Below are 25,802 nucleotides of genomic sequence, written 5' to 3' on the forward strand. Positions count from 1 at the left end.
TCTGATTTAATCTAGGAAACCACTCCCAGCACACAGAGTGTGAGAAAGAATTGCTCCACTTCTTACAGATATGCCAGCATTGCTTCACCGTGGGAAACAGTTTCAGGCATTTTGGTTTTTAATGGCACTCTGGGCATAGATGCATGGAACATGCTCTTTATTTCCCCTCCTCTGTACAGTGCAAATTGACAGTTATATCATAGAAATTAAAAAAAAAAAAAAAAAAAAAAAAAAAGAAAAGGATCAGCATTCACTCATTATAGTTCTTCCAGTTCATCTGCATCATAGTTTTTTCTTCGTGAAGTGAGGAACAATGCCAGTGTCATCCTGAGGCAGATGGCTGCCTTCTTCCTTCATTTTCAGGCTCTCTTCTGCAAGCTGGGACAGATACTTCTGCAGTCACATCAAAAACAAAGCATTGTTACCAAAACTTAAAATATTCAACATGGGATGCTTTGTGCCTTTTCAGAGCTCCCACACTATCCCAGCATCTCAGAAGGGAAGAAAGCACACAGGAGGCCCATTTTGGTGAAAATTAAAGCCAGGAAATACAGCTGCATCAGGCAAACTACCTGAATACATGGAGAACCTCAAAGGTTCAGTGATTTACACTGTGCCACATGGGGAACTGTTGACAGAACCAGAAGGACCATGACTCCCCATCAGTTTCTGTAACTAGACCTCACCTTTTCTCCTTGCAAACTCCCTACTCCCATACACCACAGGACAGGAACTAACTCCACTGAGTCAGCTGCATTATGCACGTATAAAACTGGTGTGTCAGAAAACAGATGCAGTTTTTGAGTCACATTTTAAAGCAAATATATATATATATATATTACATTTTCAGCATGTCCAGGTCAAAGATATACCTTTTGCCCAAGAACATTTGTTTTAAGGGAATAATCAAACTCAGTAATAATTAACACAATTTAGCAGTCTGGCTAGAGCATTTACGTTTATAGTGTTTCTCTAAGGTAAAGACTCTTGGTGCTTTAAGCAATCAGTGTGATTTAAAAATACAGGCATGGCCAGTGAGGCTTTCAGCCTTTTGGCAGTGCTCTTAGTTGGCAGAGCTGCGCACAAAATAGACGATGAGCTGGTATGGGTCTGAAAATGGTGGTCAGAGTAATTATTCAAGGTCAACAGACCTAAAAATGGATTGAAAGAAGCTTCTTCAGCAGCAGCTAGTGTAAAGACACACATGGGAAATTACCACATAATAACATAGAGATGTTCTTATAAATTACTTATACATATACCACATGTAAGAATAACTGACCTGCACATTATTAGGATTATAAAACTCTTTTCTACCTGATTATTCATTCTGATTTGTTTTGAAAAGACCATCTCACATCACTGGAAAATTTCACCTACTTGCAGGATTCCCCCAGATTACTGATTACTCTTTGGCATCCATGGGGAAGAAGTAAAATGAGAAACGGATGTTAAAAAATCAAGAGCTGTGTTAGGACTGGCAGGTTGTCTCATGTAAATACAAGTTTTGGATGTCAGAGGTAAATCTGAAAGGGACTCAGTAGTGGTAAAGAATGGGTATACCTGTGACAAAATGACGACTGTACCCTTGTTACTCTGAATATAGAGATTTGGCTGTGGAAATTACAAAACTCTCAGTCTTGATCCCCGGGTACAAAATTCCGTGTGGCAGAAAGCCAGAGTAAATGTTACAGTAGTATACAGAGATATAGGGTCCATAAAGGCTGGGAGAAGTGATCCATGTACCGTACTCAGTACACGAACATGTAGAACATGTTCAGAACATGAAGAAGTACACCATGAACAGTAGTAAGTCACTAAAACTTGTCGTTGGATCAGATAACCCATACATTTTTGTTTTTCCGTGATTACCCACCAAAATAAGACTGAGGTTTATCCACCACCTTTAGCTGACATTGTCAGTTATCATAAGCACCACAAACATCAGTTTTGAAGTTCACAGACCAGACATTCAAATTAATTTATAGCAAAATGACAGTCAAGGAAAAGGTATTTTTTCATTTAAATACAAGTTTTGATGAACACTGCATAAAGCCAGTGGAAAACAGGATAAAATGCTGCACTGAGCTGCCAAGGTAGTTTACACCAGATGAATCTGACAGCTTTTTGTGGTAGTGGTGGGAAGGACGGCCAAATGATGCATTTTTTGGACATGAAAAATGCAGTGGATGTGTAAATATAAATACCACCTGGGAAAGTCATTTATTAAGCTGAAGAGAATGGAAAATTACAAAAAGTCTGCAAGGTTGACAAACAATTGTGGGGTTTTTTTCCGTGACTGCTGTTCTTCAAGGGGCACCATACTCCGATGAAGCTGACTATTTTAATTCAAGACAAAATCATCATCGTAATCTAAGCAAGGCTTTTGGAATAAAACTCATAAATAACCTGTTTGGTTTTGCATTCAAATTCAAACACTGAACATATATTTTTCGATGTGGCCTCAAGGAGACAAATAGCAGATGAACTATAAAAGACTTATAGCCATAAGGGCATTTGGAACAATGTCATTGTCATGGGACAATGGTGTTTGTCATTTAGGCAAGATGACAGCCTGCAGCGGCAGTCCCATAGCTTCACATACAGTAAGAGTTAAAGTCCATAGTTCTTATGTTGGTGGATGCACTCGCTAAATTGCACCACCATAGGAGAAGACTGACATTTCTTGCAGAGTGCATAATTGCAACTAAAAGAGTTCTAGTAATACAGAACAATTATTTAAAATTTGCTGAGTTTCCACTTGAGCAGGCAGAAGTTGGATGCGATGTTTACTTCCTCCATTTAGTAAGATAAGAGGTACGGCTCACAGAACAGCCTGTTTTTATTACCGTATTTGACAGATTTAATTTTAACAGCTTTTGTGGTCTTTGTTCTCTTATCTCAAGTCAGTGTTAGAGATCTTCCACAGTGCTCATGGGAAATGTCTTAACAGGGACAAAAAGATGTTTTTTTCACACTGGCTCAGTTTTAGTTGGACCTTTTTTTTCTAAGACTAACAAAATAACTTGGAAAATGAAAAAAAACCTCTTCTTCCCATGGGACTAGTTGCCAGGGGCAGGGGCTGGAGTTGCAGTCTTTGCTTTAGCATGAGTTTCTTGGGTTTGGTGTTTGGTTTTTTTTTTTGTATGAAACAAAAACAGGCATGAAAACTGGGCACCTGTTTTTCAAGCTTACACTTGGAGGCTCCATTATTAGCAAGCATCGCAGCTCTGCAGGCACAGTCTTTTGTGTGTAATCATACAAAGGCCATACAGAGGCCTTTGTACGATTACAGCTATGTAACTTTAGCAAAGTCAAGAAGAAAAATTCTCCCAGAGAAATTATTTGACTCTGATTGTCACTAGAAAAGCCAATGCCTACTAGCTAGCTAGGGAAGGATAGCTATTACTTGAAGATAAGCGGAGCTCCAACATTTACTATGGGCAGAGGGAAGAAACGGAGAAACAAGGCACAGCTTTGCTTTGCTCTTTCATGACTAAGAGTATGCGAATGCCAACAAAAGTGTCTTCTGCAGGGTGCACACCCTGCACACAGGCAGGGATTCAAGGAGATGACAGGCAAGGCTACCTCCTCTGAGGAGTCCTCAGCACAGGGCAGTTAGTGCTCATGCTGTCACGACTGATGGTATCAACCGTGCATCTGAAAAGCGATAAAGGTACGGTCTTCTGATTGAACTGCAAGCACCCGTGGTCTCTGTGTGCTGTTATCAAGTGCTGACATGCTTATGGAATCCATAGAGGTAATTACACATTTCTGCCTACCCTTACAGGAATTATTCAATAGCGGTGTTCGGCGTGGCTGACCCGCCGTGCTGTTCTGCAGCACGGGGAGGTGGTTTCAGCGGGTGACAGGAAATGCCTCGGAGAGCCTGTGCGTCACAGAGGGACTGTGTGCTGAAACACGCTGCAGAAGTTCACACCAATGCACAACTAAGTCTGGCAACATTATTAAACGAGTGGCATGTTTAATGCTGCTGAAATTAAGAAATCATTTCTTATTTCAGCAGCAGCCCTGCTGCTGCTGAGCTCAATCCCAGTGACAGAAACACCTGGGACCCTCAAGAACAGGGAATTAAAGATGTGAATTGCATGCTGTACTGGTGATGAGGACCAAATATAGATGAGAAAATGAAGTTATCACCTGGCCTCACTTTTTTATGACCCAGAAGTTGATTTCAAGGATCAGGGAGTGAGAAATGACTGTACTACTGGAACTACTGAAAAGTTTTGCTTATCTAAATTTCACTTCATCTAAATTCTGTCCCACAGAATAAAAACTAATTTTTTGTAGCACTGTCTATGTATGCGCAAGTTGTTAGCTACCTCCAAGCATGTTTTTACCTGAAGATTTTTGTAGTGAACAGTACTTCTGCAGTGACTTGTCTTTGCTGTCTCTTCATTTGTATAGAAGAGTCCACAGAGCTTGCAATAAAACCCAGTTCTAGGCACCACAAATTCCACACCTATTGAGAAATTCTGAATTGCATTAAAATGTCAGTTGAAACCCTTCCCCTCCATAATACTTGTTTTCAAAGTAAAAAGTTGCTGTTTAGTTAAATGACATAGATATGAAGACTGAATCCTCGATTCACTTCTCTGATTTCCCTAATTTCGCAGTTTTAAATCCTGTGCATTGCAAATACACCTTCCACTTCTCTCTTAGATATTATACATATCTTAAAAAGTACCTTCTTGTGCATAATACTGACTGGAAACTTCACTGCACAAACTCAAGAGCTAGAATAGCAATTAGCAGTAAAATTATCCTTAAGTTACACAGATGCTCTTTAGGATGTACATCTTCCAGGTGTTTTACTCATGATCAGTAAGACAAATACTTTTGCTTATAGTGAAAGTATAAGCAATACTTTTATGACAAAGACTTTTAAATTACTAAGTATTTCTCATATATAGTCCAAGGCAACTTATTTCATCTCATCAGCGACATTAACAGCTATCTTTTGGCATTCACGTGGAATGAAATTAGCAATGATCTATAATCAAAAGCCCATTTCTTTCAATAGCTACCCCTCTGTCATGTACCCGGTTCCTTCACTCTACTCACATCTGTTCTGAAAAATAAATACAATAGGTAGCCTTAAAGTGACATCTTGTTGTAGGCTCTAGGTATTGCAGTGGGTGGTACTGCAGGCCGAGGGTGGCCTGGGTGTCCCAACGTACCCAAGGGGATGCTGAGCTCGGTGAAGACATCCTCTTGTTCCCAGCCTGGCAGAGAGTGCCTTCTTTTAGGCTCTACCTCCGGGTATTCCAGAGATCTCATTTCCAAGTACCTAGAATTTGCTTAACAAATGAATAAATGTATTGAATGAAAACAGTTTATTAGTTTAAAGAAACGTTAGTAAACTTCTTGGGAACGTTTTCTAGGTGGATCTATATATGAAGTAAAATCTGGAAAAAATGCTTTTCCATTTAAATCAGAGGCCTGCTCAGCACAACTCCCAACAGCTGTACTACACTGTGCAGTCACTCCTGTTTCTCCCAGCAGACCATTTTTCTATTTCTAATTTCACATTCATTATGTTTTTTCTTTTCATATTTTAATCTCTAAATAGATCTATAACACTATACGTGCCTCTGGCACCAGCATGGTCCGACTGCAGCTCTGTAACCACGTATGGTACTGCATGACCAGAGACAGAGCTGGGCTAACACAGGGGCTGCTGAGAAAGGGGGTGCAGCAGGACCTGCTGCCAGCAAGTCCCCACGCTGCCTAAGGAGGTGTGCGGGCAGAGCAAACCTTCCTCTTGTAGGACCCCTGCAGCATCACTGTCATCCTCTCCCCTGGAGCCACTCTTCTCCCATCCTCAGCTCTCCAAGGGACAGTTTCTGCTTTATGGCTCTTAGCCACTTGAAGATTTTGGTTCCTGGCCAGTAGGGATGGGATGGTTGGTCCCTGCTGACCAACATTAATGTACACAGGCTGGAGATTCAAGGCGTGGAAAACAGTGAATTGATTTGCTGAGGCAGGTAAAGCCAGTGAAAGGAACAGATGCTCTCCCTTCCCAACATGTGAATTGCTTTTATTCAAAAAAGAGAAATTTGTTATCACAGGGCAACAAAGTTACAGATTAACTGGTCTGATTCCTATTCTTCAGTTCTTACATCAAAGAATTAGTTCCCTTACCCTGACAACATTTCTATTGCATTGCAAATTTCATCTATATAAGGGATATATTTTCTCATAAAACAAATACATTTTTGCCCAAACCAAACCCTTCCTGCCTTTCAAGTCTGTAGTTCAAAGATCTGCAATTTCTGGCTATGAGAATGAATTTTTCTTCATTGTTTTAAATATGCCTATTACATGATTTAAAATAAAATAATATAAAATGCTGATAGGTTGGCTTTCAGATTAACTTTAACCCCATCCCAGCTTTCCAAATCTGCAGCAGAGATCCTGGAAAACCCACAAGCTTCAGTTAGGTCTTCTTAAGAGACCCAGAGTCTTTGTAGCAATTTAAGTTGATTTCTGGGCTCCTGAGCTGGCAGCTGCCTTTGCAGAAAGCCTAGAGCCTTGCACTACAGATCCCAGATATCAAGTGCATGGCAGAAACCTGGGAAGCACAAGATCCCCTGGAGCTTCCAGGCTCCCTGCTGGCAAGTTGGAAGCTGAGATGCTGAAAACTCCAAAGTAACTATGCTCTTGGGGTACCCAACTCTTTTGTCAGCCGGCTGCCCGTGAAGTGGGCAGCCCAGGGGAGCCAACCTTGCCATCCCCAGTCCGAGGGAGTTTGCATGGCAGTGTTATCTCCAAATATGCAAGCCTAGCAAGCTGTCTTCAGGCCAGACAGGTAAGTATTGTGAACTGAGCAATTTGCAAATCTGTCCTGGAGGAATAAGACAGTTCAAAATCAGACGTTAAATGTTCCAGCATTTTCTGGTGAAAAATTGCACCCATAAAAATCTTTCAGCAACTTCTGTTCACAACCCCTTCTCCACCACACGGTCTCTGGTAGCAACAAAAAAGAGCATTCCTGGCCAACATGGTCTACGTTGTTTTCTACTTCACCTCATTATACACACTCCATTTGCTCAAGTTTCATTTGAAAGTGTGACAAGGAACTGAACTCATTTTCAGACACTCAAGATCCCTTTTTTCCTGACAGCTAAAATATTAATAGGCAGCTATGATTACATTTATTGGCATTATCTCACAGCATGTCCTATCAGTTATATTAAAGGCAGCATGCGGTAGATAACAGGAGATGATAAGGCAAGTCCTGACAAAAGGCATGTATTTGCATGAACAGGGACTGAGAAATAACAATCTGCAGATAATTTCCATGTTACTAATACTTCAGTACAGTGTGTAAGAATACCCACCTTGTCCAGGAGCCAGCCAGACATTACAGATACTTTTCTGTTGACCTTCAGAGACTGTCGCTCATTTCATTGACAATTCGAAATAAATTTAGCAGGGCACTGAAAGACTTCATCGAAACTCATGTGAACCTCGACACGACAATTATAGCAGCTTATGCCTTTCAGAAAGCTTGCAAGCTGCTTATCATATTTCCTTTACACTATTCAGCTAAGAGGCTCTAATGGTTTAGCTTGGCGAAAGGCACTGGGGTTCTTTTACTGAGCCGCTCCAAGGACAAGTCTTGATACTATTAGCAACATTTACTCTTGTTAGCGATAAATTTCAGTCTACTGTCAGAGAAAACATGCAAGGCTCCCTGTGGGCTGAAAAGGAAAAAAAACCAAAACAGTAGTTACCCTTGGCCTCTGGACTCTCTTGGCTTCCAGGTCTTGTTTCTTCACTAGTGTTTTTAACAAGCATTTCCATAACTTCTCTGCTCTCAGCTCCTTGTGATCCCATCTGTTTGTAATCATCTATAAATGTGTCAGGGAGCTGGAGAGTCTCTTCTTTCAGATGAACAGAAGGTATATGGTGATCTTCGAGCTCTAAACGAGTGTCGGAGCTCTTATCAATTTTTCCTTCCTTCTGCTGGGGATCAGACTCCTTAGCAGATTGGTCTTCTTGCAATTCCTCTGGCTTCTGCTCAGGGTCCAGATTTAGGCTTGATGCTTCAGTTACAGCATCATCATTATCATCATCCTCATCATCATCCCGACAGCCGCTAGAAGCTACACTGCCCTTTGCTGATCTGAAGTTTGTTTCTAAAGCTTTATGGGCAAATTTGTCTTCACTCCTGGTTAAGCAGCTGTGATCATTTTTCAGTTCTAACATGTTTGACATACAGAGACACATTTCTGAAGCAGTTTTATTTTTTTGATCAACTGGTACTATTTCTTCAAGCTCAGTTATATCAGGCTCCATGATTAAATCATCTTCTCCCACTTCATCTACTGTTACTAATTCCTCCATGTTAGCAGGATACCAGGTCTCACCCTCTACCTCACTTCCACTCTCCCAGTCTCGATCCTGTCACAAAGATGTAAAACATTTGAGACATCAGTGATTATAGATCATACTGTTAAAAGTAGGCTTTGAACATCAGTAACTGGGAAGAACTTCCATCTGGCTGTGCCTAACCCCTCTCATATTTTAGTTTCAAAGAACAACAGGCCTTGGTGTTGTGATTTTCAACTTTACGCACAAGGACAAGCAATCTCTTTTTACATAAACTTCATTTTGAGGAGATTCTGTAACAGCCTTGGGGATTACAGTCTCTCCAGCCTCCTGCTTCTTAGCTTTCTATAAGCAGTAGAACAAAGTACAACCTGTTATCCTTTATTATGCTACAGATGCTACTGTGTGTTCACCAAGGAAATGAATCTCTCCCTCTCTACCTCCATCCCAGGGTGGCAAGAAATAGGCAGCACAATGGCAAAACATTGAACCCCAGTCTAGCCACTGTGGCTTTCACTTCGCTGGACTAGGTCCTTTAAACTCCTGCTGTGACTGAGAAAACGTAGCTACCTTCTGCAGCCATTTCCTTCCACCAGCAAGAGCCCTCTGCCAGGGACTGTGTTGGTAGAGATTGGCCTAGACCTTAAGAAAAATCAGTTTTACAGTTATACTCCAAGGTACATAATCTGAAATACCTCATACATGCAGTTATAGACTTATAGGACTCAGGCATTAATATTGGACGTCAGAAGTATTAGAATTATAAGGTACATGTCACTTTTAAGACACACTTGCAGCTTAGATTTCAACTCCCAGACTCATTGAGTACACATAATCTATTAATAATCTGTATTCTCCTCCTATTTGGCCATTCCCACACTTCCCCTCCTTGAATCCTAAAAGAGCATAAAAACTCTGGGCGTTGACACTGTTCTTGCCAGGAGATCAGTTTTCTACAGCAGCAGATATCAATAGCTTCCATATCTGGCCATCAACCCATGACCCTACAGATATGAAGCTGGAGGAATTCCAAGGACATTGCTGTCCCCGACTGTGATGCTGCAGTAGGGGTGCTGTACAGATATAATTTAATTAAAACCAGAAACAATCAGAAGAGGCTGTTATCTATAGTCCATCTAAGGCCAATGTTCTGAAAAGTTTTCATCATTAGTCCCCTTCTTCTCCACTAACTGACCACATCTCCTATTTTGGGGCATGGTTCACAAAATTACACAGTTCACTTGGGCATACGTTACTTACAGTTGCCAGTGCCAGGGGCTATGTATGTACATGGGCAAAGAGCAACTAAAAAAAGAGTTCTGGAGACTTCAGGAAAAGCTAGCCCTTAAAGCAGAGGTCAAGAGTAGACAAGTTAATTTAGACAACCCCCTTCTTACAACCCCTTTACACGCCTTTCCGTGGGGGTTTAATATTTCAGCTGGGAGAATGTGCTACCAAGCCTGGGTTCTCACTCATTTGTCATGGAAGCTGCACCAACAATGCGTCACCAACCTTCTCTTTTCTGGTGTTTTCAAAAATCTCTCCAGATTCTTTTCCTTGTTTATTAGCTGAAGGTGAGCTCTTCTCTGGAACTTGCTCCTCTTTTCCAAGCTAAAATAAATACAACATATACATGTATAGTAACACACAGTGGTGCTTTAGTATGTTTCTATTCTGGGTCTAGGGAAGCAAAGTCACTCACAAGGTCACATTCTAAGTTTATGCAAGTCAACCGGACTGTGGGAAAAGACCCAACACTTGGATTTCATTAGCAAAGCGGCACAAATAAGGATTAAGAAAAAGAAATTTAAACAAAATTAGAGAGATGTAATTTATATCATAGAATTGGCTAGAAGACAGGTGGGGGAGAATGTGAATTCGTTAAGATTTCCAGTCTCCACTCCTCTGTTCTCTACGCACATCTGTTATGTTGGCTCAGACACAGTAAGGAGAGCAGCAGTGTTAAAACTCCGCAAAAGACCTCAACTGTTTTGTTCATTGATGTAGGATCAGCTGAGAATGCAACTGCTTGCACGTTTCATACTTCAAAAGAGCAAAACCATAATACTACCTGGCACTTGGTAAAGAGCCACAAAGCAAAAGTGTGGATTCAAGGCATTAAAACCTATTTCCTCCTTTTAAAATAAATCATTAGCAGAGGTCCCTGGAGAGGTATGCCTTTAACAAAGTCACTTTAAAATAACTTGAAAAACATGCAAAGGAGTGTGCAGCGCTTGTGATTTAGGATGCTGTCTGACATTTCTCTCTTGACATCTGCTCCCAAGGAACCATCCATCATAGTGAAACACCAGCCAGAGGAGAAAGATGGCAAAAGGTGGTACCGACACACATATCTATGGCGTGACTTAGTGCTGCTGCCTGTTACAGAGACTAGCTGAGTGACAAGATACAGAGATTTCCACCAACCTTGCCTTTGAGAAGAACTAACACAAGGTCAACTAAAACCAACCACAGATGGCCTGGCAGCGCAGTCACGAGCTAGAGACAGACCCCCGGTCAGCAAAGCAGCCCTGCAGCCGCCTCTGCCAGCATCCCGGGCGGTGGCTGGCGGCAGTGTATCACCAGGGGGTCTGGGGGAGGCAAGGTGGCCAAAAGCCAGTAACAAGATCCCTGTAGGGTAGGGATGTAAGCATGGGCTGTACTGGGACTGAGCAAATGAGGCATATTAATCTGTTCCCCCTCCACTTTTTTTCCCAGTGGAGAATCCAACTCACAAATGCTGCCGCTTTACTGACTAGGAGCATTTCTCCAGATATCCCATAATTTTACAGGTGAGCTGATTCAGTGTTCAGCCATGGGAAGATTCTTGCCAGCACTTTGAAGGGATTGGTGAGAATTATCCCTGCCACAGCTGAGGGTAAGGACATGGAATTAATAGAAACCAATTACTCTGCTGAGTTGACCAAAAGTAAAATGTTTCTCATTAAAAGTTCATTCCCCATTTTAGCTGTATAACAACCAGTTCCTTGTATTGTCCTACAAATATTGTGCGTCCCTGTAAAATACCCCTTAATTCCTAGGTAACTCCGTCCAAACCGCAGGCAGTGAAAGGAGGAGCTGGATGCAGAGGGAGCAGCTGTGAGATATTCTGCACAGATTTAGAAGAGACAGCAGCAGGGCAATTGCCCCTGCACACACAACCTGCATACAAACAGCAGACTGTCACTTGGTTTTGCTTTCAGTTGGCTGTCCTCTTCCCCTCACTGGTTACCCAGAGGTTTTGTACTTGACACAGAAAGACAATGTCCACGCACCCAGCACCGCAATGCTATACTAGATCTGCATGATCTGGGCAAAGACATGGACAAGATAATCTCCCAAGATCTCTGCTAGGACTTTATTCACGATTTTATCAAGGCAAAACACTGGATGTCACCAGCAACACACCCAGAATAACTGACCTAAAATATTACAGAAAATATATTACTTCAGCATTTACCGCCTTCTTACATACAGTTTGAAATCTCTATTTACCTCATTCTCAGCAGGTTTGGTTTCCTTCACATCGCTGCCTTCAGTAGCAGCATCTTCTTCTTGGTCTTTTTCAGTTTTCTTCACCTTATTCTTATCATTTTGTTTTTGCCTGGAGCCCTCAGATGCTTTGCTGTGCTTCTGTTCAGCCACCTCCTCCCTGGCAGTGTCCTCACTGTAAGAATGCCTGCGTTCCCTTAACTTTGCTTCTTCCTTTCTCTTAGATCTCCCAGGTAAATCCTGCACCTGCCTCTGAAACTTTTCAGATTTTGACTTGGAGGTTTTTCGGTAATAGTCATCTTCCCTGCTCTTGTAGCCAGATAAAGGGTGAAGGGAGCCAGGGGAACTACTCCGTAAGTATTTTTCTCTGTGCCCTCTGCCTCCTTCAATCCGTTCATCCAAATCAAACTTGTCCAGCTGTCGGGAATAATGTTTCCTCTCGTGTACCCATGTGTCAGTCCTGTCCCTCTTCTCATCCCCATTCTCTCGCCATTCTCTGCTGTCTCTTTCCTCTTCCCGTCGAGAATATGGGGACTGATCCCACGACTCTCTCCCATTTCCCCAGTCGGTCCTGCCAGTCCCCATTGGGCTGTGGGGTGAACTGCAGGAAGTAAAGCTGGGAGTGTGGGAACGGGGCGACAGGGAGCGGCTTATGGGGCTGCGAGAGCGGGGCCTCTCCGTGCCATACCTGCTGCAAAGAGAAAAGGCAGTTGTAACTAACTGGCTGACCCGCTGTGGCCTTCCAAGTTCTTGTACATTGGAAACACATGGGGACTGCCCTGGTGCCTGTGAACCCGAGATCCCAGGCTTTTCACGGACATGCACTGCACAGCTGCAAACACAGCGAACAGGAGAAGAGGCAGTGTCATGTCCACAGAGCTTAACTAAATCCCCACAGATCTGTCAAGAATACATTCATTCATTCTTAAAAGCATCTCACAGGCGTTTAGCATTAAAAGCTTATAATATGTTAATACCTTTACAATGACCCTAATGTCTGTACCCTTAATACCCACTCATCTCAGGCATCTCTGAGACAAAAATGACAAAGGTCACCTGCTTAAAAGAGACATTTTAGGACTGTGATTCCTCTCCATTTTTGCTGGAAGGTCCAGAAGTCAGGCAGATCAGATATATATCCAAGTATGTTTAATCTGAACGGGCTCTTTCCCTCTAGGTCTCACAGCACTCCCAGCCTTTACACTTTTTACTCAAGTGGGAGGGCAGGGGAACAGCTTCATTTGTGTGTTCTTCGCATGCCAGGCACACTTTCTGCGTCATCATCAGCAGAAAAGAGTTCATTTATGTTCATAACATATACAGTTTCAATCTGATCTCATTATCTAGACCCTGTACCTACTGTTGTACCCACTTACATTTTTACAGTGATTTGAGGTGAAATCCAAATTAAGAAAGCAAATAAGAGAAGGAAGCACACAATGCTTTTTCTGCCTGCAGGTTTACAGACTTATCCAGGTCCAAATTCCAAACTACGGAGAAACTTTACCTGTCCACTTCACGCAGCAGGTCCCTCTCCCTCTGTGAATGAATGTCCTGGATGATAGCAGCCACATTCTTACCTGGTTTCTGAATAATACAAAGACACTGCTTAGCATGCTGCACTACTCTCCAAGCTAATATAGGTGATTTGCCCTTCAAGAAACAGCATCCATGCATCATTCCGTTATTCTGCTACTGAGGAACATTTGGTTTCAGTGTTGTGGTTACACTCTTTCCTGCAGCTGGTATCAACAAAGCAGTAAAATGATACAAATGGAAAATTTGCTCTGTTACATTGTAGCACTGTCTCCTCATATTTGGCTGTGGCAACAGACTTTGAAAACTAGCTCATCCTTTACACATGCGCCACAGAGTATTTGCTAGGAATTGGATGTAAGAGGAAACAAATCAGACATTTTGTCTAGTATCTGAATTAAGTATGTTTAGCTGTCTCTCTCTGATCCTCTGGGAATGAACTGCCTTCTCTTCATCTGAGTTTAGCTCATTCTGGAGTATAGCTCTAAAAAACTGCTTAGACACAAGAGATTCAGAAAAGCTAAGTGCAAGAAAGATGCATACTGGAAGTGTTGATTACTTGAGATTCAAGGTCATTTACAAAAGATGCAGTACTCCAGGCTCAAGTGCATGCAGTTTATCAAAAACCTGGAGCATGCACAGCTGATCAACATAGTCATTCAGAAACTCAGAACAGTCTGCAGCGGTAAATAGCTCATGCATCTTCCCCCTTCCATATTGCACATTTGTTTGTTTGTCTGTTTTTCACAAAGAGAAAGGGCTTTTGCTGATGCAGAGAAAAAGAATTTCATGACATCAGAAACTGCCATTTCATGACATCAAAAGCAGGCTGAGAATCTTCCTGAGATCTAGGCAAACTACCACACTCTCCTGGCTAATTCCTGTTCTGCCTCTATGTTAAAGATGCACAGTCTCCACCACCTTACATCTGAACCTCTCACCATACCACACTAAGAAAGATTGCCCTGGTTTACAAACTTTTGGCAACTCATTTAACTCTCCTTAATCTATTACAGATGTACAGGAGAGAAAGAGACTTTTCCAAAGGTAAGACCAAATCATCTGAGTTACTTGGTTTTCCTCAATGTATGAAAGGCCCCTTAACCTCATAAACTGCAACATTACGATTCTTCTATAAAATAACTTTGTGCTGTGTTATGTAATACAATATGAAGCTTTTCAGCTCTGCATTGCCAGTTCCAGTCCAAGTCTCCATAAAAAAAGTACTCTCTTTGCATTACAAATGGCAGTATATAAGCATCCATAAATATGCTTACAAGAGCACTCATATTTGGACATCACTCAGGTGTCCAGATCAGAAATATCACACATACAGAAAGTCAAAAGACTATTGCTCTGTTCTGACTCAATGTAAAAAAACCTAGATAATCTTGCTTTTTAATTTAGGTCATTCACAAGAAAGAAAGAAAAAGAAATCAGTGTGATGTTTAGCCCTCTCATCACCGCTTAGTATGGAGATTGTACCGTGGCTCAAGCATGCAAGCAGTGAAAAGCATTGCTTCAGGCTTAACGCCTGACTAAAAGCATAGGACTGTCTTATTTTTGCTGACATGTTGTATCTTACACATGGTTGTGTTTCAGACCGTTGTTAGACAAAGCAACGTGGGGAGCCTGCCCAGAAGGAAGCTCAGAAGTGATTTTTGAAATAATGGTATGCAAGGACCAGAGAAAATGGGATCTCTTCCAAGAGTTATATTTCAGAAAAGAGCAAGCAGCTAAGTGTAAAAGATCGTTAACATACATCCATTAATTTACCCTTCCTAATTTCTTTTTCCATAGTATTAAAGCATTACTTAGAAATCAGTAATCAGCAAAGATTTTTAGATGTATTCTCCAGGACGTGCCATGGAAACTCAGGAAAACTGATCAGGAATGACTATCTTACCTTCAGCTGCAATTCCTTGTATCTTTTAGACATCCTAATAAGTAACTTGTCATCATTTATCATAGCAGGTTTTTCTTTGTAGTACTGTACCATGGCTTGGGCTGCTTCACTGTAAGCCATTTCCAGAAAGGCCTAGCACAAATGGGGAGAGCTTTAAAATCTACTACAAAATTAAAAATACAAAGTGTAAGAGAGAAAAAGGCAGCACAATAATTTTCATTTATAGTACGGAACTAGGTAGCTTTCCAGCTCTGGAGCTGAAATAGTAACACTCAGTCCATTCCTCAGCCTTCTTTTAACTGCAAATAATGGTTTCAATCCAGCTATTAAAGCCGATACACAACTTTAGAAGCCAGTTTAGTTAAAACCTAAATGTCTGGAATCTAATCTTGCTCAATATAAGATAGCATCACCTTTGCCTTGCTTCCTCACTGGTGCTTCTACACCATGGTCAGCTGCTGATGACAGGATGCAGAACTGCAACGTTGCAGCACGCACCAGTCCTGAGATTGTAATCTGTGTCTTGCAGAATTGCAAGAGAGCCAGATAAAAGCAGATCAGAGCATGAACAGCCAGAAAAAAGCTCCCCCCCCAAGTCTTAAAAACCTGAATGATATCAACTAGCACTTTTATTTACACAAAAATTGCATTAGAAGTGACTGCGGTTTAACTGGTTGAGGAATACCGCTCATAGCTGCGTAATGACTGCATTTTGAAACATTACAGTCTCAAAATTGCCCACTGGCTTGGATTCTACATCCACCTGTACTGTCTCATGCAGCTATGTGAGACAGTATTTTCAACTCTTCCCAGCCTACCACCACTGGTAGACTTCAGGTACCTTGAAGAAAGCCCTCTACTACAATCTGGTGCAGATTAAAAGGGAGGGAGGGAGGTGTCAGTGCCCCCTGTAAGGGGACAGCCTTTACAATGGTCACCCAGTGCAGCCATGGCATGGGGGCTCTGCCACCAGCCTGGAACTGTAATTACACCATTGCAGGATCTGCCTCTGCTGTAACAACAGTTCAGCAGCGTAGGGCAGCCAAACCAGGCTAGAGTGCAAATCATTCTCCAAAACCCAGTTCAGCTCTACAAGTATGGGTAAGGAAGCAACAAAAACCTCCCAAACAGAACAAAAGAAGTCTGAAAGTAACCCTAACAAATGGCTGAGAGAAGAAGGCTAAGTTACTAACTTCTTTAAAAATTAATATTATTATTATTATTATTATTAAAAGTAAAGTTTTACAACATTTCATTGAGATTTCTGGGTTTTTTAACAAGAACTATGAGGCAGTAGTCATGGCTATGCCATCATCTCAAAAAAAAAAAAAAAAAACGCCACCTTTTTTTTTTAAGGGCAGGCTTCCTTTATTTAAGTTTCTATTACAAAAAAAAGAGATTTTCCCCAAAGACTCAGTCTTCATATCAGTATGTCTTTATGCCAATAGATGTCAATACCAGTGACCACAAATACACAGTACCTGATTAGTGGATTTCATGAGGATATAGTTGGTGACCTTCCCAAATGGGAGGCCCAGGTTAATGACATCATTCTCTGTGCAGCTTCCCTCGGGGAGGTTGCAGATGTGAACAACTCGACCCAGTGTAGATTTCCTTTGGGGAAACTGGGGAAAAAAACAACTCAAAACAATGTTTTTATCTTAGATACTCCATCCACTAGATAAGACCTTACATTTCTGGAAAAAAAAATAAATGTTCTGTTCTGTGTACCTGTTAAGGACAAATATTCTTTTTTTAAAACCTTGGTTTTTAACATCTTGGTTTAGAAATACAAATGCAAAGGACAATGTTTAACTGCAGTGCAGCTTGCAATGGAGTCTCCATCCCTGGACATTAGAAAGTCCAGAGAGGATCTAGAGAAGAGATGCTCTCATTCAAACCGGATAAACGATACTGCTGCAGAAGCTAACTTTCCACCTCAAACATTATGGACTCCAGGGCTTCAGTTCCCAGGCATGTCACATCAGAGGGCTGGGCTGCCACAGACACAGGCCACTGCCCCTGTACTTTGCACCAGCAAGAGTTTGGAGGCCCCTCAGTGTTTGGATACAGAGGGTGCCCCTGCCACGGGGGTCTCAGCCCCTCCTGATGAGCTCCCTGTGGGGCCACTACCCATCTGGTACACCAGCGCAACCCCTGTGGCTCCTCTGCCAAGCCAGATGGGCTTTCCCAGCCTGTCTGCATCTCTTGGTCCCACTGGGGGCTCTGTGCCTTCCCCGCACATGAAGGCACCATGCACTATTGCTGAGTAAAAGGCCCTTAGCAGACAGTTTGCAAGCAACACGCAAAAGATTAGTATTTTCAAGTATTCCATAAACACCCATTTACATGGTGCTGGTGGTGCCTGGAAATGGAAACAGATGCTCACTGCAGTCCCTGCTGAATTTGTGGATGTTAGAAATCAGTTTAGGTGACTATAGAGGCATTCCGGACAGCAGGGGCTGAATTTAAACCCTCCTTTTTTGCCCTGGTGGAACAGACCAGGCCAGGGGTAAAAGTGACCTCATTTAACTTGTGAGATGACACACAGCTGTACCTCAGGTTGGAAAACCTGCTACTCTCCCCTCTCATTGCAACAACACACAGTAGAAGGGACTTCTCACCTCAGGGGGGGCACGGGGACCACTGGACAGGCAGAGGCAGAGCTCCTGAACTGGGCTGGCACAGGCACACAGCACCAGTGTGGTAATCACTTCCGAAGGGTGGAAGTCTATTTTGGAGTGCTGGGGCAGTTCCCAAAGAGCCGCCTGTCTCCCTGACATGGAGAGCAGGCTCTCTACTACTTGTGCAAAGAGGCATCAGGGTATACTCAGAGAGGAACATAATTTACCCCAGCTAATGACACGCAAAACATTGCTCACACAGGATTAAGCCTTCCCGGACTACTTCCCTGTTTATGACCTCTGCTGTTGGGATTTTACTGAAGAAGTAACTTTACCTTCAGTTAAAATTGTTCCATTCAAGGGAAGATGCAAATCACATAGTCTTGTGGGATCAAGTTCACCAGAGCCATCACAAATGTTTGGCTTGTCATCAAGTTCACAAGTTACAGAGCTGATGTTATCTTATTTACACCTTCATCCCATTACCTTCCCTCCAGGCTTCACCACTTAACCATTTGTGTATTTTTGCTGCAGCAAGACCCTGTATTATATAGTGCTTTGCTATTCAGCTTGCATCTTACAGAGCCTGCCCAGGTGCGAAAGGTAAGTCAAAGACGTGCAAAAGTCCAGAAGTAAGATGTTTTCTCTAGCAGAAAAATAACAAAGACCTGATCCTGAAAAAGATGAAGCAACTCAACTCCACTTGAACAGAAAAGGAAGTGATGGCTGCATGCAACTGGCAAGGCAGCATGTAGCACACAACAGAAGAATACAACTACAGCTAGCAGAGGAAAAGGAAACTTTCCTGACAGCAAATGCAGTCCCAGTGTAGGAACACCCCAGGTCACCTGGCACCTTCTGTTTGTTCTGTTTGATCTGTTAAGAGATGGTATGTTAAGAGTCTATGGGACTAGAAAGACTTAGCTGTTTCCTACCTAGACTCCAGAGCCCATGTTTGGACACGTGCTCAGCGGTATTAAATCAAACAACTGTAGGATGTTACCATCTCCCCACAATTGGCAATGGCTTAAATCAAAATGGTACGCTATAAATCTGCTGTAATTCATGATTAAGAATGATCACATACTTGTACTAGAAGTCGACGGGCTGTACCAAGCAATAATTTTGTCAGCTGATTGAAGTTAAATTGGATCCATTCATTAAATAGAGCTGTAAATCACAGTCAGAAAAGGAACAGACACCTTCCATATCCACAGTCAGGAAGTTAGAGGAGCCGTTGTGTGTCAAGCGTTGAATGTAGTTTTCAATAAGACTGTAAGTTAACTTTGCAGCCAATGTCTACAGAGGTTTACCAAGGCAGCTGCACCTCATACTGTTTGCCTATTATTTCACCAATCTAATTTGGTTATTTTTATTACAGCTTTTTTTTAACCTTTTTTTTGTTGGTTTTTTTTTTTTGTTTCTTGCTCTTCAAAATCTTTATCCCTTTCTTGAGCTTCACCTGAATTTTGTCTAAATAAGAAACTGACAGTCCCATCCCTCCAGTGCTAATGGCTCTCCATGCCCGAGCGAAGACTTGTAGCACTATATTTGCCTTTTGAAGAGGGATAGAGTTATTTGCAGATGGAAAGCACAGAGCAAGCTCTTCCAGAAATCTGAACACTTTGTTTATGATTACATGCAGGGTCAAGTATAATCTCGCACTGCTCAGTTAAATGGCAGCAGCTTAGTTGAAAGTGAATACTACCGTGCAAAGGTGTAATAAATTATAAGCCACCTGGGTTGCAGAGTGAATGACAGCTGGCAAACTCTGTCTTAACACCTCTAATATAGCTCGCTGTCCACTCAGTGAGCTTCTGAAGAAAAAGAGGATTTACAGTGTCCAGCAAAATCAAAGTTATTGTTTCTTTTATCTCTCATAGTACTGCAGGTCATTCAGATGGAGGATTTCTGCAGGCAGCTTAAATGATAAATAGTGACAGATTCTAAGGAGAAACGATACTGGTATTAACAGTAATTTCATTTGTTGCGAGGTTGACAGACATGATGAAAAGGAACATTCCTCTGCACCCGCTGCTACTCCACCTCTGACCTTGGAGGCAGCTGTCATGAGCAGCTCTGCTCTTTGCTCCCCTGCGCACACAGTGTCTGTGACAGGCAGAAGCTCAAATCCCTCCAAATAACCTCCTGCACAGCAAAACCACGCAGTAGAAAATTGGTTGGATTAAACAAATCTGGGTGACGATTCTGTGAGCAATGCCTGAGGCGAACTGGAGTGCACAGGGACACAATTCAACCTGGCTTTCCAAAGTGCCTGAGACCAAATCAGGATATATACACAAAAGCTAACAAGGTGAAAACTTGGAACGCCTGGATTACTGCTGCTATTCCATGAACGCCCTAACATGAGTCCTTGATGTTTCTAGCTGTAATCATAGCTTTCCGATATATGTTAAGCTTCATTTTAACTCCAACAACTTTGTATTTCCATTATGTATATGATTTGTTTTTATTTCCTTTTTTTTCCCCTTTTTTTTGTTGTTTGTTTTTCCTTTTAAAATCTTCCTGCTTTGTCAGTGTAAGAACCACTTTTAACGCTATCCTTTTTTCCTGGTATTTTTTGATTATTGGGCTAGGAATTCAAGTGGGCATTAGAGCTATATAACTGGGGACCGGCGTTGAATGTGGGGGTGTGGCACTTATAAACTTAAGTCATAGAAGCCTGTACACAAAAGCAAACTTGCTGAAAGGCTACCGGTGGCAGCAGATGATATAAATGGTACACTAAAATAAACTAAGAAAAATTTAGTACAATATAACGAATTGACCTGGGACCTCCAGGTGAGTAACAGCGAAGGTGCAGCCACTATCTTTGCCACTATTGCTATCTGGGAGAAGGACCCCGGCATGGGAGAGGCAGAAAGCAATTGCTACAAATAAATAACCAGAGAAATGGAAGGCTGCTTGCTGGGATCAATACTCAGAGTAAGTAAAAACTAATCCAAATATTCATTCCAAGCTGAAGCTGACTTCCCTGGGCTGAAAAGACTCAGAAAGCTGGGGGGAAATGTCAATGGGATATACACAAAACCATTTACCCTCCTCCCCAAATCCCTCTAAAAAGCAAACAACCTTAAGCACTGAAAAAAACCCCTAGAATCAGGTTCTGATTTGGCCAAAATCAAAAGCATAAAAGCACTGTGGAGAAGTTGAAATAACAGAGTGAATAATCAGATTGTTGTCTAAAATGAAGCCTTCATAGTTTTAATTCCAGTAAGTAGAAGTGGCTTCAACAAGAATCTTGACAAGGAGATCAGTTTGCTTAGGTACTCACTCTTACCCCTGATGGAGGAGAAGAAAATGTAGGACCTGGCTGGCCAAAGGATCTTGCTGACGTAGTGATAAAAGATGCGCCGACATTTGGTGGATAATCTAAATAATGGATTATACAGATTTCATGAAAATCTTGACTCATATTAATTGCATTAGTGTGCTCAGTAAGCAATGCCCCATTTACATAATTCATTTCATAGTCTCTACACCAAATTATAGACTGTTTCATTGTACTGTGAAAACAAGCCATTGTTTGGAAGAATAATAAATTCATACTTTGAAAGGCACAGTACTGGCTCTTAGCTTTTCTGTGCACAACCTTGGAAACTCGCACTGCATGTAAAATGTCCACTTTTCCCCCAGAGAGTGACTTCACTTTCAATTAAAAAAAAAAAAAAAAAAGTGTTTTTAACTATTGCACATACAACCATTCACCTTCGATACTAGATGGATTGAAAACTGCTGCATTATTTGGTGATAAATGCAATGTTCCATCTGCTGAGCTTAACACACATCGGACACCAATGCTGGAAAAGAAAGAAAAGAACTTTATGAACATGCATAAAGTGCCATAAATATTAAAGCTTAATTATTAGACAGTAAATACCCGGTGTAAAGCCACTGAAGTAAGGGATGGTCTGTTAGAAATTCAGTTGGAAGACTGTCTCTAAAATAATACTTACTTATCAGAAAAAGCCATACATTTTTGGATGTGAAGACTTCCCTTAATGTGCTGATCCCAGTCCTATGTTGAAACAAAGAGATTATGAGCATAGGAAATTCCTGAGACAAATTTACAAGAGATTGCTTCTCCATTCAGTTTACCTTATTCTAAAAACAATACTGAGACACTGAAGATCATGTTGTGCGATGCTGGAGCCAAGCACACTTTCATCCAATGCATTTACTGATTTGTTATTTGTAGGTAAAATTATCGTTTGCTTTACAAAAGGAGAGATTCTCTGTATTAGTTTTTAAATCCAGTATATTTCTATTAATTCAGTTACTTCACCCTAGCTGAAGAGCTCATCCTGCATGTGCTGAGCACCCTCAGCTGCTGCAGTGTCCATAAAGAAGGTGCTCAGCACACAGGGCAGCCAGGGCAGCGCTTATTCATTTCAATAGATTAGCAAAATCTGTGCAATCACATTTAGCTCTTTACACTTCTATGATCCAAATGAGGCAGTGTATTAAACGCTGACGAACAGATGAACCAAAACTCGCTGTGATGACATTTCCCCTGCCCTTTTTAAATGGTAATGAAGAAAATAAATGCCCAGCATGCCCTAGATGGGGGCTGCCTCAGACCAGCCTTGTAGCTGCAGTAACCACAGCAAATCCTTTTGCAAGCAGCTGCTCAAAGAGTAAAAGGGAAACATGAAAGAGCCAACGTATTCAAATATCCCAAAGCCCTGGGCCGTGTAAGTATCAGGGGCTATTTCATTTGCTGGACATCTTCCTTCCTATACACACGCTGTTGTAATGTTTTCGTCAGGCCACCATCAGCATGAAAACACATGCCTTTGTGGTTAGGTGCCAGTCCTGCGAGGCGATGGAAAAGATTGTGAGGACTTGTTGAGCAGGGCTCCCCAGGAGGCCAGAATAACCCCAGCCAGAGCCCACGAATGGCTGTGTGGCTCTGAAGGCCACGTAAGTGGCCTTCTTCAGACCTGACCTGTATAACATGACCTAGCACACAGGCTCTCTGGGCAACTGGGAAGCTGCTTCTCAAGGGTGGGGTTGGATTTGCAGCTCCCCTTGGCAGCATGAACAGAGAAGCGTGACCGTGGTCTGCACCACACGTGCTGAGCAGCTTCTTGCTTTCAGGACAAAGTTTCTGGGGACCCTGAGTTCTAAACTTTCCTTAGAGATTCTAGGAGGAGGAAGAGATTCCAACAGAGGAATTATTAAAATAGTTTTATCAAAATGCACTGTTTTGTTTAAGCAAACTGCTTCCACAAGGCTGTCACGGGAAGATGTTGGGATCAGAAATGCAAAGAGAAAGGGAGAGGCAGATGAAACTGCTGATGTGTGGTTACAATACTGGCTTGGAAAGCGGGGGATCGGCTTCAGGCTCCTCCTCCCCTCGCTTCGGGCCCATGAGATGAGCTGCGACCCCAGCTCAGACCTCACGTTTCTCACGCCAGCGCTGTAATCTCACCAACTTTCACAGCGAGATGCGGAACAAAACCAGATCTTGAAACCCCACTAATTGCCATGAAACAGATGGACGACACCCTACGCGAAACTATGGCCCTTTGTTTCCGCTTCTCTCGGGGCACCTCGGTGGCAATGGATGCTGGTAGCAAGGGGTGGCAGGAGCCGGCGGGCAGATCAATCGCCAGGCAGCCTGTTCAGGGGTCCAAACTGTGCCCTGGGGGCGCCTTAAAACCGCTCACCTTCAGATCGAAGATCTTCTTGTCGCACAGGGTGCAGATGTGGGGGAAGTGGAGGGGGGCTGTGCTGCGGAGGTCGCCCAGCTGGTGCGGCGGCAGGGAGCGGGCGGGCAGGTCGGGCGCGCCGCCACTCCGCTCCTCTTTCTGCCTCATGCGAGGGCTGCTGAAGCTCTGCTTGCTGTGGTTGAGGCGGCCGAAGGCGGGGGGGGCAGCCGCGCTGAACTTTGTGTCAGGTGTCGGCTCTTCAGGGTTGTAGAGCTCGTTTCTTATTTCATACTGCTGCTGACTTGCTGACGACCACAGGCTGTCGCTGGGCACGAGGTCAGGCTTGTTTTGGCCGGGGAAATTAGGGATATTTTCCCACTGGTTGCTTGTACCGCTGCCATGCAAGACGGGGCCGGGATCTCCTTTCGGATGGGAGCCTGTGTGCGGGTCGCTGGGGAAGGCCCGCGGTGCCCCATGCTGTGCTGCCGCCACCGCCCCATAGGCCTCCTTGGGAAAGGCGCCCGCCGCCGCCTCGTGCTGCAGCGGGCCGGGAGCCCCGAAGTGACCCTCATAGCGCGGCCCTGATGCCGAGGAGGCTGCGTGGGCCCCGCTGCCGTGGAAGCCATGCTGGCTGGGCTGCTCCCCCTCCGAGGTGTACGTCTGAGGGGTGGCGGCAGCGGTGTTTTGCTTGTTGTACTCATAAAAGCCCCCCGCAGCAGCTGCAGCAGCGGAGGTGGAGGCACCCACCTTGTTAAGACCCACCACCACGGGTTGCTGACTGGAGCCGGAAGCCATGACGCCTCCGAAGGGACTCATGACGATGGCGTTGGGAGTCTGGGCCTGGACGGGCCCCAGGCTGCCCCCCGGCGTGGCTAAGGCTGGGCTCTGGCCAGGAAAGGCAATGCCGCCGGAGGGGAACCCAGTGCCGGCGATGCCAGGTCCCTGCGGTGGCCCCGTGCTGTGGCCCTGCGGGGTGTTCATCACAGTGGGGTGCCTCAGCTGGTTGAAGAGCGGCTGGGACATGGCGACTTTGGAAAGCACCTGGTTGAGGACGGTGGCAGCGGCCGGGTTGTTGGTGACGGCGGTCTGAGCCAACTTCAGCCTGTGGAGCGTGAGCTGCGCCTGGAGCTGCGCCAGCTGCAGGCTCGCCGGCGAGGGGAGCAGGGGGCTCGGGGTGCCGACGGAGAACGGACTCTTCTCCAGAAGCTTGGCAGCGCTGCAAAGGATCAGAATCTGGGTTAGCCAAATTCATCCAACATCTACCCGTGCTCACCTCCCGCTAAAGCCTGGCATGGGATATGCAGCTGCTTCCGGAGATTTAGCTTATCTAAACCCAGAGAATGCAAGGTGGTGATTGAGAACGTAGCCATAACATGTCATCTTCCCTTCCACATCTGCTGCTTTCAATCAAAAAGCTACTAGGGAGACAACTACACCAAAGGTCTCGCTTTAAAACCCCCATTGCACCCCTCATCAACGTCTGGATCAGGCCTCTTCAGCTCATTTTAAGTACCTATAGGACTCACACCTCTAATGCAGACCAGAAAGAGAGGTGACACAAACCCTCCCACACCATCGCCAAATCTACAAGTTTTCCTCTTTGCTGCATTTCTTGCAATCCCCAGCCTTTCTGTTGAGACTTCACCGCTCCTGACTGATTTTGCAACGTCACCATGACTCCCTTTTCCCAGAGAGCAAGGGGATGTGAAGAAAAGGGCATCAAATGGGACTGTAAAGCCAGCCCTATAGATACTTCACACCTAGCACATCTGGCTGAACAAAGCAAGATGAAATGCACCACGTGTTTTAATTGTTTACAGTTCTTGTTTAATTAACCTGCACGGCAGCCCGTTCTGTAACAAAGTATATCGTTTCCCTGTTGTACAGATGCAAATATAGAGGAGGGGAAAAAAAAGGGAATGACTTGCCAGAAGCTGGAGCAGCTACGAACAAAATGTCCCGAAGAGTTTTCACAGTTCATGGGAATGTAAGGCAAAATTTCTGCAGTGCCAGCTGGTGAAAATCAAGGTCTTTATACTTTCTAGAAATCAGAGGTGCATTAAGTGCTCTTCCTCAAGTCTTGTACATTAGATGGATAAATGATGACTAAATTGCCTGCCTGAATTCCAGAGTTGGGAAAATAGATTATATTTTCAGGCATATGGTGATTCCTGGCTTTGGAAGGCAGCTTTGGGACATCTCACCAGTTCA

At 43.4% G+C, this 25,802-nt stretch overlaps 1 protein-coding gene across 2 annotated transcripts in view; it reads right to left on the minus strand.

The window, feature by feature from the left end:
* Positions 1-265: 265 nt before the first annotated feature.
* RBM20 (RNA binding motif protein 20) overlaps positions 266-25,802 on the minus strand; it is a 103,021-nt gene continuing 77,484 nt past the window's right edge. Inside the window, exons 2-14 of one of the 2 annotated variants that reach the window (XM_055719743.1) lie at positions 23,610-24,807; positions 21,894-21,955; positions 21,646-21,737; positions 21,218-21,309; positions 16,774-16,917; positions 15,293-15,424; positions 13,358-13,437; positions 11,854-12,538; positions 9,871-9,969; positions 7,761-8,430; positions 5,202-5,321; positions 4,362-4,483; positions 266-393 (exon numbers count right to left, since the gene is read on the minus strand). In XM_055719743.1, coding sequence (XP_055575718.1) covers positions 283-393; positions 4,362-4,483; positions 5,202-5,321; positions 7,761-8,430; positions 9,871-9,969; positions 11,854-12,538; positions 13,358-13,437; positions 15,293-15,424; positions 16,774-16,917; positions 21,218-21,309; positions 21,646-21,737; positions 21,894-21,955; positions 23,610-24,807 — 3,607 coding nt within the window. In that variant the 3' untranslated portion in view covers positions 266-282. Of the gene's footprint in view, positions 394-4,361; positions 4,484-5,201; positions 5,322-7,760; positions 8,431-9,870; positions 9,970-11,853; positions 12,542-13,357; positions 13,438-15,292; positions 15,425-16,773; positions 16,918-21,217; positions 21,310-21,645; positions 21,738-21,893; positions 21,956-23,609; positions 24,808-25,802 lie in introns of both variants that reach the window. The other variant, XM_055719742.1, reaches the window with a different exon arrangement.

Source organism: Falco cherrug, chromosome 9 (genome assembly GCF_023634085.1).
Source record: "Falco cherrug isolate bFalChe1 chromosome 9, bFalChe1.pri, whole genome shotgun sequence".
In the NCBI taxonomy this organism is placed as follows: Eukaryota; Metazoa; Chordata; class Aves; order Falconiformes; family Falconidae; genus Falco; species Falco cherrug.